Source organism: Lemur catta, chromosome 9, assembly GCF_020740605.2.
Source record: "Lemur catta isolate mLemCat1 chromosome 9, mLemCat1.pri, whole genome shotgun sequence".
Lineage (NCBI taxonomy): Eukaryota > Metazoa > Chordata > Mammalia > Primates > Lemuridae > Lemur > Lemur catta.
The window spans coordinates 29,673,523-29,689,175 of NC_059136.1; the positions used below are offsets into that span (position 1 = coordinate 29,673,523).

At 37.5% G+C, this 15,653-nt stretch overlaps 1 protein-coding gene across 1 annotated transcript in view; it reads right to left on the reverse strand.

The window, feature by feature from the left end:
* Positions 1–7,467: 7,467 nt before the first annotated feature.
* The window catches only part of KHDRBS3 (KH RNA binding domain containing, signal transduction associated 3), a 164,443-nt gene continuing 156,257 nt past the window's right edge, over positions 7,468–15,653 (reverse strand). The window contains exons 8-9 of the mRNA XM_045561489.1: positions 9,964–10,022; positions 7,468–8,087 (exon numbers count right to left, since the gene is read on the reverse strand). Coding sequence (XP_045417445.1) covers positions 7,996–8,087; positions 9,964–10,022 — 151 coding nt within the window. The 3' untranslated portion in view covers positions 7,468–7,995. The remainder of the gene's footprint in view (positions 8,088–9,963; positions 10,023–15,653) is intronic.

Sequence of the window (15,653 nt, forward strand, 5' to 3'; positions counted from 1 at the left end):
TAACACAACCTCCCAAAACTCAATCAGGAAGAAAGAGAATTCCTGAACATACCAATAATGAGTGATGAGATTGAAGCAACAACAAAAAATCTTCCAACAACAACAAAAAAGCCCTGGACCAGATGGATTCACAGCCAAATTCTATCAGACCTACGAAGAAGAGTTGGTACTCATACTGCAGAAATTATTCCATAACATCAAAAAGAGTGGAATCGTCCTCGGCTCATTCTTCGAAGCCAGTATCACTTTGATACCAAAGCCAGGAAAGGACACTACAAAAAAATAAAACTATAGACCAATATCCCTTATGAAAAATCCTTAATAAAATACTAGCAAACTAAATTCAACAGTGCATCAAAAAACCAATCTACCATGACCAAGTGGACTTCATTACAGGGGGTGCAAGGATAGTTCAACACATATAAATCAATAAATGTGATTCACCACATAAACAGAAGCAAAAACAAAGACCATATGATCATCTCAATAGATGCAGAAAAAGCATTCAACAAAATCTAGCATGCTTTCATGACAAAAATACTCAACGAACTTGGCATAGAAGAATATATCTCAGAATTATAAAAACCACATATGACAAACTCACAGCCAACATTATACTGAATGAGGAAAAGCTGAAAACATTCCCCCTAAGAACTGGAATAAGATAAGGATGCCCATTGTCACCACTTCTATTCAACATAATGGTGGAAGTCCTAGTCTGAGGAATCAGGCAAGAGAAAGAAATTAAGGGTATCCAAACTGGGAAAAAGGAGGTCAAACTATTGCTTTTTGCTGACGATATGATCTTATATCTAGAAAACCCCTAAGATTCTATCAAGAGACTCCTGGAATTGATGAAGTCAGCATAGTCTCAGGGTACAAAATCAAAGTACACAAATAAGTAGCATTCCTATATACCAATAACAGTCAAGCTGAGAGTCAAATCAAAGACTCAGTAATACAATAGCTACAAAGAAAATCAAATATCTAGGAATATATTTAACTAAGGCAGTGAAAGATCTCTACAAAGAGAACTATGAAACACCGAGAAAGCAAATTGTAGAGGATATAAACAAATGGAACATACTTTATAAATTTATTCTACAGATATACACAAACGTGTACAAAAACAGAGATGTAAGGCTGTTTTAATTAGAGCAAAATATTGGAAACAAACTATATATCAGTCAGCAATTGTTTATTTAAATTATGGCTCATTTATATAAATATTATTCAGCCAATAAAAAGAAAAAGGTAGCTTTATTGTATAAAATAATAAAAAATGGATTCTAAGATATACTCTAAAATAAGGATAGGAGAAAACAGTATAATGTTTTATATGCAAAAATAGCGATAATTAAAAATATGCTTTACCTATGTACAGACTATTCTGGAAAGACACACACAAAAAACAATACAAACAGTTGCCTATGGGTGTTGGGGGAAGGGGTGGGAATTTAGACCAACTTTTCATTGTATACTCTTTTGGAAGTTTTGGATTTTGTACCAAGCATAAGTATTACCTATTAAATAAGGGACACATTTTGGTTTTCCAACTTCACATTTCCCACTGGAAGAAGCCAATGGTTACAGAAGTAAGTATCTCATATCTCATTTCCACTGAACAAACAAAGTAATAGAAATGTTCCTCAACTTACGATGGGACTATGTCCCAATAAAACCATCATAAGTTGAAAATGCGTTTAATACATCTACCATACCAAACATTCTAACTAAGCCTCACCTACCTTAAAGTCCTCAGAACACTTATTATATTAGCCTACAGCTGGGCAAAACCATCTAACACAAGGCCTATTTTATAATTAATTTATGTCTTAGTAATTTATTGAATGCCTTACTGAAAATGAAAAACAAAATGGCTCACTGTCACTGCCTGGCATCGCAAGAAAGTACTATCCTGCATAACACCAGCCTAGGAAAAGGTTGAAATTCAAAATTCAAAATCTACAGTACAGTTTCTACTGAATGTGTATCACTTTTGGAACATCATAAAGTCAAAAAATTGTAAGTCAAACTATTGTAAGTATGTGACTATGTGCACTGAAAAGCGTTCACTCGGTGTTAGTGCTTGAAGAATTACAGGTTTGTTCACTCACTCATTCCTCACTGAACACCCGTCAGTCCCTACTTTGTCTAAGAGCCAGGTGATATGCTATGATTTGGAAGTACAAGTCAAATAAGACATGGTTCCATCTTTAAGGAACCTAAAGTCTTTCAGTCAGGGAGAAAGACAAACACATCAACAAGAACAGAGATCTAGTTTTAGAATAACAGCACATATCATGGTGGTATCTGCTAATTTATTCCATCTCTCTGTTTTGAGTGTCTGTTAGGTACTAAGGACTGTGTTATGTTAGTAACAGATGCATGGATCCTGCCAGTAGTGGTTCAAATGAGATATTACACACACACACACACAAAGCTTAATAACCTGTTATCTTTGAATGGAAGGATGACTAACTTGATCCAATAAGGCCAAAGAAATCCTAGTCCATTTTCCTGTAAGACAGATAAGACACTGAGCCACCTCATTCATTTTATTCACTTCCATGTTCGACTACTTGTTCATTTACCACTCACTTGGCATAAGACATGATTATCTGCACTAAAGATGTTTACATTCTAGTCAGGGGAGAGGAGGGCAACTAGCCAATCACATGACACTGTGTTGCAGAATTCATAGAATGATATGAGGGTCCTTGAGTAGAGATTCTACTAGGCTAGATGTGAAGACAGTGGGCCAGAGAAGGCCTCCTGGGCGAGGGCATGCTCCAAGTTTCACTTCCAAGTTTGGATAGACCAAGAACAACTAGCTAGATCAAGAGTTGGCTGAATGGGATAAGGACTGTGATTTTAAGAAGCAATGAAAGTGCTCAGAAGGGTTTCAATCCAGCAGGGCGGGAGCAAATCAGGATAGGATCAGAGCACTGCTGTGCAGAGGCAGCTGGGGGTGGCAGCACCGTAGACGGTGCTCTACATGCAGAGCCAAAGAGGGATTCTTGAAACATGAATCCCAGTCAGAATCACCTTCAACTGGATAAGACTTTCCATTACGTAAGGATGAATGAAATTCAGACTGAAAAATAATCCACAGCCTTTCCCGTTCATAGATGGAAACAGATCTATCCCTACAAAACACTGAACACTAACATAAAAAGTAGACATTATTTGTGTAGAAACACACTATTTATATTTATCGCATATATTCTATAAATGAGTTATATTTTGGATTAAATTTTGACTCTATATTTTTATTTTTTGTTCAAATCATTAGTTTTAAGTTCTGCGACCCATCTCTATATGCAGTGACTAGTCTCTAACTTTGAGTTAGAGACTATCTGTAATGGACTATCTGAAATGCAATGTTGTCGGCAAGATTGTGGGAGTTTTCTGGTGTCATATGGGTAACACTGACAGTGCCACTGACTTACTAAACCCCTGTGTGACGAGATGGGGACAAGAGGATGAAGAGAGAGGGCCCCTGCTTTTTGAGGCACTCACTGTTTGGCTACAGAATCACTAACCAGTGCAAACAGAAGTTTCTACAAAGTTCCTTCTGGAACACAGACAACAAAGGCAGGATACCTGTCTGAGGGAGTGGAGCAAGCTTCAAGACAACGAGGATGTCATATCTGGAAGTGGCCGCATTCTATTTAAGTTCCTCAGCAGAACCTACAAGATACTTCATTATGTGTCCCTTGCCTACCTAGCCAGCACCATCTCCTGCTTTCTCTAATTATCTAACACAACTGTACTTTTCTAGACAATTATGTTTTCTTATAATTGAAAATATTTACATACAGCTACAGATATGAGCAAACACATTTATTTGTGCCAGGCATGCATCTAATCTTCATGGCAATACTAAAGTAGATATCATTATCGTGCCCATTTTATGGGTGGGAAACTGCAGTTTAGACTTCAGTTTAGAGAGGTTAAGTCACTTACCCAAGGTTACAAAGCCGGTAAAAGGCAGAACTGGAATATGAATGCTCCAAGAATACTCTCCCTATGTGGTTATCTTCTACTGTCCTAATATCTCCGCTGGCACCTTATCCTACCTCTAACCACCCGCCCGTGTTACACATCTCTCTTCCATGTGCCTGTAAAGCACCACATGTATCTCTGTCAGATGCCCATTGACTCCTTCCTTGCCCACTTCCCCAGTAGGCTCCGGCAACTTCAAGGACAGGGACTATGTCTTTAATCACTGTCTTCCTACTGTCTACAGCATAGCAGATGCTCAGGAAATATATCCGAGTGAATACTGATTCTGATTTAACCTGGAATACCCTGAGTATAAGATTAAGAACCTAAAGTCAAAGAATCTCTCCATGAAGGAATCTGGGGCAGCGGTGGGGTAGAGACAGAGAAGGGGACAGTTATTGATCATAATGTCTGCCTATGCTCACTCAGTGGGGTGTGAGTTACTCTTAGGGATACAAGGTAACAAAAACTAAAGGCTCTTTATAGGGAGCCACTGTAGCACAGAGAACTGACAGTGCAGCAATATGGTTAAGATCAAAGACTGGATTAAAGTCTGTGGGTTCAAATATTGGCTCCACCAGTTACAAGGCACATAAGCTAATATAAATGTGAATTTTCACCTCTAGAAGCTTAAATTTATTCCTTTCTAAAATATAGATGATCCCGTCTTATAGTTGTGAGGATTCAATAAAATAATTTATAGACAGTGATAAGCATATGCTTGGCTGTTATGGCAATGTACAACCAATGTAAGTCGTATGATAGTAATACTAAAATGAAGAAATATAAACTAAACATGCTCTTCAGAGAAGGCAGAAGGATCATGGCCCGATTTAACTGGTGAAGACATCATGGAAGAGAGAGGTCACTGGGCCAAGTCCTGAAGGATGGGTGTGGTTTCTATGGGCAAAGAATAGGGGATAGCAAGTACGTAGACTGGTTTATCAGTCTATCACTTCCATTAGATTTTGAATTACTTGAATGTAGGGTTCCATGTCTTATAGACCTTTGTATTCCCAGTGCCTCTGTTGTGTCCAGTATGGAACTCATGTTTGATGAACGTTGTCATATGGAAAATAAGTGAATTTTAAGGGGTAAAACAAGGCTAGGAGAAAGAGATTTTGGAACAATACAATGTGACTGGCTTGTCTACAGTAGGGTCTTCTTACTGAAATAGGAAGAAATAAGGCTTCGCAGAGTATCGGCCAGAAAAGAGAAGATCTTGAAAGCAAGCAAGAGAGTTCCTGTTTAACAGTGTTCCTGACCTCTCTGAATCATATTCCTTTTTATAGTCTGATGAAGCTATGGATTCTTAAAAAAAAAAAAAACATAAAATTGTACAGTAATTCCTACAAATTAGTGCTGAAGACCATCTGAGGGCTGACCCTCTATCTATCCATAAGTCCGGATCTATTTTTTATATGTGAATTCTTAAAAATACATATTATGAAAGAAAAAAAAGAGTGAAAAATTTCAGTAACATCAGACACTAAAGAGATGTGGTGTATGTTACATTACAGTTCTGTGCAAGAGAAAAGATAAACAAATATACAATGCACTTACTTTATTTTGGTCTATGAAAATAAACAGGATTATTTTCTTTCTAAAGATAATCTATTTCAGGCTAATTTGGGCTATTAAGAAAAACGAGCTCCTATATTTCTCTTATATATTAAATATGTGAATTCAACTTTGACAATTAAATTTCACATAATTGTGTCACTTTCAGGTTACAAAACACTGTCACAATATTACCTTACTTGATTTTTACAACTACATGAGATAAGGTTCATTTTCACTGCACTGATGTACAAAGTGAGACTTGCCCAAAGTCACACAGTTAAATGGCAGAGCCCAAATATAAACACTTTAAAAAGTAAGACTCTCTGGAGGATCACGGCCTAAGCAGTGTTTTTTGATGGTTTATAAAAATGCAAGAATATCTTACAAGTGAGACCAATTACTTCTATAATACTTACAGAAGTAATAATTTGTTTTATGAAATTTGGAAGCACAAAAAAAATCACACTTCCACAAGACTAAAATAATTGTCAAAAATTTCTAGCATATCTGTGCAGTATCTTACCTATGCATATATAAGGAAAAATAAAATTGGGTTGAAATTATACATTAAATTTGGCAAACTGCTTTTTGTCCTTAACAATTAGGAAATTTTTTTTTCATGTTATTGACTCGACTGTTATATTTTTATTAAAGAAAGTAATCTGAATACCTAAATAGTGTGATGACCTGAGCCTCTGATCTCTGGGGCTTATCATAAAGCTTACTGGGTCTGACTTGTTTACATTCAGGAAGGTTCTTTTCTGACTTAAGGATTTAATTTTCCATAATCACTAGTGTTGGTAATAGGAAACCAGCATGGGAAATTTTCCATGTGACTTTAGATAAGCATGAAATTGTCTTCATTTTCCATAACACATCAGAATCACTGGAACGAAAAGGCAAACTTACCTTGGTTTGCTCTCAGTGCACAATCAGTTTCTTTGACATTATTGCAAGATGGCTGACATTTCCTAACAAAAAAAAAGACATTTTTACTCAAAATAAAGAAATCCCCCAAGAAATAAAAATTAAACATTTTACATAATCTACAATTAAAAAACTTAAGCCAAATGATTAAATAATAACTTTATTAAATATTTGTCAGTTTTAAGTAGTGCCCTCAATTACTAACCAAATAATGTATTACAAATAACTAGTTATGAGGTTTTACATTTGTTTAATAGGGAATAATTGGCCCCAATTAAACTGACTAAACTAAAGCTTTTTAGATTACTAAAACAAATTAAACTTTTTAAAATGAGAATTTAGGTGATCTTAAAACCTTTCTAAAATGGATAATGAAACTTGCTAAGTTGTAATCTCCCTGGTTTTATTAGTTATATTAAGATAAATTAAGTGAGATTAAAATCTTATTTGATTTATTTACCTTTGAAAATGAAGACCGTTTAAGGGTTACACATCCTCAGCCTTGGCGAGTGCGACCTCAATTAGTCAAGTCAGAATGTCTTTAAAAGCTTTGTGCTTATTGCTTCCAGCATGGAGCGAGGTGTTCATTAAGGTACCAAAATTCTCATAAAAAATCCAAAGTTGCACTAGTGAAAAAACGCTCAACAAGATGAAAACTGATCACATCTTTTTCAGAAAATCCAGTAGTTATTTTAAAACCAGTTTTTAAACAAGATTTGGTTTTGCGTAGTTTTAACGTGCCACTCAAGCAGCTTGATACCATTTGGACTCTTTAAACAGCATTTAAATCTACGGTGAGTATAGAATGGTACATTTAATTTTATACCATTTTTAAAATAAGCTGTACAATGTTTAGTGTGACCCTTTTATGACAAGCATTGTTAAATGAATTCTTTCCCTGTTTACAACTATTTATGAAGGCCTTTTTAAATAAGAAAAACATGAAATTGTTAGCTCACACACACGAAATTTCTTTCAAAAGTTTATTTAGTATCAAGCAAGAGGAGACTTTGCTTAACACTACAGAACATTTCAAGACTTGAGTTACAAAAGAATACCACATTATTTGCACTTGTAATTGGCTTCCCTTTTTACGCATGTTGGCAAGAGAAAAAAATAACTAGCATATGGTTGAAAGATAAAATAACTAAATTCTATGGAAACCTTTAAAATGAAAGGTGAGGCTTATGTTAAAAGAATAGATTAACATATTTAGTAAACCTATTTTTTTGTTTAACACTAGTTAATCAAAGTTATTTTTTTTCCCTTTGGATGACCTATTTTTTCATATACAGACTAGAAATAACAAAATTTTACATGTCTTTTTTTTTTTTTTCTGCCCAGGTTGATGTTTCACCAAAGTAGTTTTAAGTTCCATCCATTCAGATTTTAAGCATTTTGATTTATTTAAAAAGGGATTGTTCATAGAAAAAAATTACTTTGAACAGTATACAGGACTGGTGGAGATTGGCTATTTCACAACATCAGACAGTACAATCAGTATCTGCCATATGGCTGGTCTCTGTAGACGCCCTTTGCTGATCTCGCTGAAGGTGCCTTGTGTCTGGAGTTAGTCCACTCCTCTTGTCCTAAAATCAATAAGATGAATCATAATTAGATCACTGTCATGAATCCCACTGGCTTCATTTTTCAGAATCTAAGTCAGCTCTGAACCAACGGCAGATGTCATATTGAAGATACATATATATCTGGTGTACCAGAAAAAACAAAAACAAAAACAAGGAATTTAAAGAAATTATAAACACAACAGATAATGATCATCTCCCTAGCAAAACTTGTCAGCATGGGAAGAAAAATTGTTTCTGTATCCTAAATGGGAACCAACTTTGCACTTTGCAAGAACTTTTCTTGTGGCTACTCATTTAACAAAAACTCAGAAGCTCAAGTAGCAAATAGAATTATCTTTTATAAACATAATGGCATTTATGAGTGGGAAAGGTAAATGAGAAAAGAATCACTTAGATTTCATCTAACAGCAAAAACAAGGAAAAAAAAAACAAGGATAAAAATCTCTGAAGACAAGGGAGAAAAAACAGGAGAGCAAAATGGGAATAGGCAGATTGAGAAAGAGAAACGCTGCCTCATACTTCACAGACCCTTTCACAGACTAAAGGAAAGGCGCACTGGGTGGAAATTCACACCTCAGTCACACTTCATGAATGTGAAATAAAACTTAATGATATAATGTCAAATTTCACTCATCATAATACTAAATCTATACTGGACAATATTAATAATAAAGGATAAGCTATCATCTTTATCTCCTGAAATTAAACATCTGTTCGATCTGAAGATAATTTTTAATATCTACAGGTCTTTGACATCAAACAGTTAATGTCTCTGCTGCAACATACAACAATTTAAAAGCCATGTGCCCACAGAGACCAATTTAAAAAGCTGTGAAGGAAAAATGCTAAAAATGACCTCTTCTTTTGATACAAACATGCAATCAGCGTCATTCCCTCAAGCTAACTTGCATCAATTTAAGTAGACAGCATTCAGCAAACCAACATATTTCTCTTTAAGTGTTTGCTACAAATAACAAAAAAAAATTCCAAGGTACAGTCATGGTCATCACAGCTTTAGGCAGGTGATACAACAAAATGCACTTCAAAAGGTTTAACACCAGAAAATGGTTTTTCAGTTATGTTCAGAGAAATGTCCTAACATCCATTAACCACAATCCTGATTCACTTGCACTGGGTACCAGGCATTCATCAGAGCTTTGCAACTGACTGAAGCTTCTCGTTCTCTGATCTCTTTGCCCTGCGGCAAAGGCGCTTCTTACTATCATTATGTGGCTGCCACCAATTCTTTTAATTAAACCTGTCATCATTTTGCATAACTGAGACTTTGGACAGTGAGTCCCCAGCATCTCCGACAGCTCCTACTGAATTAAGAGGGGTTTAGTTTCTCCCTGTAAGCCTGACAGATCTTTCTATCTACTCTCTGGCTCTGTGTTTTCATAACCTTTATGAAATAACTCCCAAAGTAATTTTTTCAGAGAATTTGGGATTGGAAGTGAATTAAAATATAAAGATGGAGGTGGGAGAATCACTTTAGAGCTGTAGTGTCAATTGCTTCATTTCCTTTTAATGTCAAGAAGCAAAGACACTTCAAAAAGACCCATGTTACCAAGTGTTCGCAGTTGGGCAAACTATTCTATCAATGAGAAAATCAGCATATGGCAATCAACCCAAACAGAAAATCTAAATTCAGAATCTGAATTCATGCAATTCTCTGCAAGTCTTTAGTCCTCTTTAAATATTAAATTTAAATACTAAAGGAGCCTCTCAAAATAGCTAGATATGCACAAATGAACTGAAAGGAAAGTGCTGTTTCACAGTCAAAATGTCTTTATAAATTTCTTTTCCAATTAAGATCTTTAAAGTCTTTCTACGGCCATTTCCCCCCTTTCTATATATATTCTGGCCAGTCACTCACCATAGGAATCATAAGTCTCCTCACTGAGTCCGTGTCCATAATCATAGTAATCAGCACCACTGTATTGAACAAAACAAAACACAGTTGGTACAAAATGATTTGGCTGTAAGTATAAATGAAATTCAGTGAAGTATTCTAAAACTTAAAAATAATTAATAAAGGGCAGGGCTAAAAACTGAAAAAAATTCCTACTAACATCACAGAGTCCAAAGACAGAAGCCTTAGACTTTAGGATTATCAAAGGCCCCTTACCTAATTCCCCAATTTTAACAAATAATAAGTATGTTTTAACATATTTAACCACAATCGGTGGCCAATCAACACATAGTAAGTGCCTGAGTGCATGAGGGAATACAGAGACAGCATCTGACTTGGAAAGACCGGAGTGTGCAGTGAAGGATGTTCCTGTGAATTATTCTAGCACTGTACGCCAAGAACTAAGTAAGGGCGGGCTTGTGCAAGGCACTAGGGGTAGAGTGGGGGTGGAGGTGAATACCACTTCTTTTCAATAGATGGGAAGCTACAGAAAGCAAAGACTTTATTTGTTCTTTAACCCTCATCCACCAGAGAACTTGGCACTGTATGAATTGTGGGCACTTCACTTTATAATACATTGAAAACAAGTACCCAGATTAAATGTTTTCTTTCATCAGTGCTGCTGCATTACCATCAGGAATCTTCTGGCAAAGGTGACTCAGCAGCACTGACCATGTGTGTGACAGGAGAGCGGGCAAACAAGTCTCTGCAATCTAGTCACGAGTCTGGGTTACATAGGCCGAGGATCTTTCCAAGGGACGGGCCAACGCATGTTCCAATGCACAACATCCTTGAGATGGCAAGAGGAGGGAGCCTGTCATCACTGCCGTCTGCAGCCAATGCGAGACAGGTACACATGCATGCTGTAGCTGAACTAGGCATAATTTTTTATAGGAGCAGATTTGTAGAAAATCTAGATTACTAAACCATAAGCATTTTGAGTATGTGAGGAAGAGTTTCCACTCACCCACCTCTTTCCCACATAGTTTTGTAGGGAAACAATCATCCTGAATTTGGCTTAGACTGTCATGGTAATAAATATCCCCATTATTGCAACTTCACATAATTAAAAAGTTTCTAATCAAAATGAAAACTGTTCGAGCTCAGCTTTTTAACAACTTAGGAAGTCACAACATGAAGAATACAAAGCATGTTCTGAGTGCCTACCGTATGCCAGCTGCTGAGATCCCGTATCACAAAATCCCCAGCCTGAGGCAAGTGAAACTGCCATATCCATTTTATAAATGAGGATATTATAGATCAGAAAGGCTAAGAAGCCAGCCTAAAATCTCACAGAACAGCATAGCTGAATTTATTTAACCACAAAGGCTACACTTGTTGGTTATCTGTGCACTTGGTTCTTCTCTTGGGTTTCTTTTCTCAGGTAAATGGCATTAATACACTAATCATCAAATCCAATGACTACAGCATAGCACAGCAATTCCTTTGAGAAAAACGTAAGCAACGGAGCTATGTTCCTTTTTGTCTCAAGCATGTGGGGATGGGTGTTCACATTGGCCACTCCTTCCTCCAGAAAGGCTCTTCTCTCCTCTCCTCTATACTATGTCCCACTCCAGTCTTTAGCCTAAATGTGACTTCCACGGAGAGCCCCCCCATCCCCCAGGGTTGGGTCGGTTTCCCATGACAGCACGCCTTCTCTGCTTCTCCTCCTGGCCTGGAACAGACCCTTTCGTTAACGTGTAGAGTGAATGAGCACATGGAGACTGCGGTGCCTGTGTAGTGCTGCCATGTTCTGCAAGACCAGGACAGTGAAGGTGAGGAAGGGCTGAGGAGAAGGAATGGGCAGAGGCAATGGCAGCAAATAGGTTGAAAAATGTGGGTGTCTACAAGTAGTTCTATCAAATAGAGTTAATAATTATCAATAAATGCCTGGACCAGAACATTCCTTAGTATAAAATGTTTCTTCTACGTGCAGAAGATAGACTTCACCTTGTTGTCATGGTTTAATCATATCCTTATGAGTTAATTAAATACAGTGTAATATCCTGGTTCTAAGGTGAGCTCTCTGTGTTGACACGAGCTCTTTGGAATGTGTTGCGTTAAGCTCCACTGGCTCTTTTAAATGTTGCCCAAGAACAGAATAGTCACTACTATAGCTGACCTTTTATACCAAGTGGCAATGTGCAATTTTTCCACAGAGGCATACGTAGCTATGGAGTTTTAAAAACAGTCTTCTTCAAATTGAGGGCTGGCAATCCCTGAGAATTTGGAGGGAAGTGCTAACATTGCTAACATTCTCGATGGCTTGCAGTGCTAACATTCTCGATGGCTCCTGCACAGCAGCTGGCCCCAAAGTAGTCAAAATAACTTCTCATTTTGGTGAAAACTAATTGGCTAATGCTTCTTGGAAACTCAGTACTAAATTAAATGAACCTCAGTCTTCTTTCCAAAGGTCAGAAGTTACATCATAATGGCTCCTTAGACAAATAAAACCTTGATGTTCTTGAGAATTTTATCTCTGTTGCACAGATAAAATGAGAGTAACCTCTTCATAAAACTGAAAAGAACACTGAGACAGTTCCCAATTGTTTAACTTGGAACTGTAAATGACAGGTACTGAGACTAATAAACAGAAGAGTTCAACAATTGCTTTCTGACCAAACTAAGCCTCCTTTATTAAATGAAGCGAGCAGTAATGAACATCAGTACAGACTGGAAATTTGTCTGTGAAGTGCTGTAACACAGTTCAGGAAAAAAAAAAAAATGGGGGTAAAGAATGTTTTCCAATGAACGGGAAGATAAAAGGTAGCATAATTTGGTCCCGCAATGGTTTGGTGATAAGACAATCTTAGTTTTGACAAGTGAAAACTTTAAAATGACATTTGCTATGATTTCGCCAAGTTTCTGATTATTTATTGCAAGACTGTCATCAAGCCGAGGAGCTGGGAGCAGCTGAGCCCCGTTCTCATACCTGTCAGTTCCATCTGAATTGCTTTTGCAGCATTTCATTTCGTGCACCTCCAATGTCTATTAACCAAAGATGTGTCCTATTTCCCAAGGATAAACTAAAAACCCAACATACGGCAAAGGGGAAAAAAACACTAGAAATCTCTTAATTTATGGATACAATTTATAACATTAATAATAGGCAGGAAAACACATTAGGCTGAATATTCCTCAATGCCATCAAAAGGGATCCTGGGGAACCGCCCCCCCCGCCCCCCAGAAAGACCAACAGTGGGCTTCTCTCACTGGTGCTGAGACCACATCTCCCCAGCTGGGCCACCCTCCCTCCATGCCCCACCCCACTGTCAGGGGTCAAAGGTGCTCTGTATAATTCCTGGCTTTTCCAGAGGTTTTCGATTTCATTAACTTAAGTAAAGAAACAGCCCCGCTCTGTCCCTCTCCTGATAGGAGTTAACAAGCGAACTGGAGCCCTGGGACCAAGTTCATGTCCACCCAGGCCATCCACCCTCCTCCTTCAGTGGTCAGTGGGAGGACCACACACTCTGAGCGAGCACTCCAAGTGGGATGATGGCCACCGTTCCCCAGATCACCCTGTCTCTACGAGCAGGATTAAGACGGACCTTCTGACATTTATCTTTGCTCTACTCCATTTGACCTTTTTACATCTTTCCACCGATTTCCACTTTAAATTCACTGGAACTAATCTCATTAGGCCCTTTGCTTGTATTTACGTCAGCTGCGGAAGCTTGGCACACTGGGTTACTCTTTATCCCCAGCATGCCTAAAGTTCTGCATATCCCGCCTATCCTAATCCACTCTGCAACTCTTTAATTATGCCCTCTGGAACTCATGGCCCAGCCCTGGCAAAATCCCCTATATATTCTCAACATCTTCTTTGAAACCTTTTTGCTCAGTGGACACTTGATTCATCTCTAATGACACTTGTACGTATTTGTGAAATACCCTGACTGAATGGATTACAACAAAATTGTTGAAAAACTATGTGTCCAGACAAGAAAAGACAAAGTATTATTTAAGCACAAAAGTGAACAAGAAGCTATACCCCAACCCCATCAACCCTAAAGGCATAAGACGGAAGGACTCAAAGGCACTCAATATATTTTTTTAATGTTGAATGGATGTTAAGAAATAAAGTAAAACAAAGCACCAAGTCCAAGTGTGGTTATGTATTCAGCAAAAATTTTGGGGCAGTTACCATGTGGAAGACACTGTGCTGCAACACAGAGATACAGAAACAAATAAGGTGTGAGCTCTGCTCTCAAGAAGCTAGGGAGGGCAAACATATTTTAGTAGAACAGGGTGTACGTATGAGCATAGAACTGTGTCCAAAATACCTTGGGATCAGAGTCTAATTTTGGTGGGAGGCGAGAGGAAGCCATGAAGGAGGAGGCTACTCCATGAAGCTGACACACCAGTGGCTGAGTGATGGAAAGAGGATGAAAGTGAAAGTAGATGTGAGTGGGGGTCACACTGTATACAGTATTTCGTGAACTCCTAAAGAAGGGGAATTACTAATTCACCTAGTACAGTCACCTCTCAGTATCCATAGGGGATGGTTCCAGGACCTCCCTTGAATTCCAAAATCTGAGAATGCTCAGGTCCCCCATATAAAATGGTGCAGCATTTGCATATAACCTATGCATATCCTCCTGTATACTTTATATCATTTTTGGATTACTTGTAATACCTAATACAATGTAAATGCTACGTAATTAGTTGTTGTACTGTTTGTGTAATATGGACGAGCAAAAAAGTCTACACATGTTCAGTAAAGACAAAATTTTTTTCCCCAACTATTTTCAATCCACAGTTGGTTGAATCCATGGATGCAGAACCCATGGATACAAAGTACTGACTATACACAGGGTACTTCTGGCTAATACATAATTATATGTATCTGCTATATATAATTATCGTATTTTAATAACTAAAATATAATTATATATAATATATAATTTTATGTATGTAAAATCTCACTTAACCTCATGACAATTCTGTGAAGTAGCTATTATTCTGTCTCCTTTATATACGAGAAAAATGAGGCTGTCAGAGGTTAACTGAATTATCCAAGAGTGATCAATTAAGGATCAAGTAAGGACCAAGGCTATAAGTCAGGGCTGTCTGATGCCGCAGCTGATTCCCCACCGGCACCTACTCTCCAGGCCGCCTCTTCCTTATCTGTAATGCTAAGAAGTTTGGAGTTTATCCTTTTGATAAAAAAGCTATAAAAGTTTGTTTATTCACAGCACTGTTGTTTTTTCCCTTATCTCTTCTCTCTTTATTCCTGGTATACAACCTGTTACGCTCACACCTCTTTTGGCAGTTGGTATGCAGACAATAATCCACATCTTTCTTCAGCTTACGCTTTTTTCCTCTTTTTAAAAATTCTCTCTCCTCATCTTAATTTGCTTTGTTTTCCCTTTCTGGTAACCCCAGTTAGGTTACTTCTGAAGTTTTGGGCCCTAACTCCCACATCGCTCAGTTTTCCTATCATACTTTCTGGCTCTTCCTCCTTTGGCGCTATTCAGCAGCTAATAGTTTATCCAGCTATTAACTTTTTAATTCCTAGCTCCTTAAGGTTTGGCCTTTATGGATGTCATGTCTTTTCATCTACCTGAAGATTTAATTATTTATCTCATAATCATCTTCTATTTCGTGAGCTCTGTTTACTCAAGGTGTTAGTTTTTCAGTTTGTTGAGTCTGAT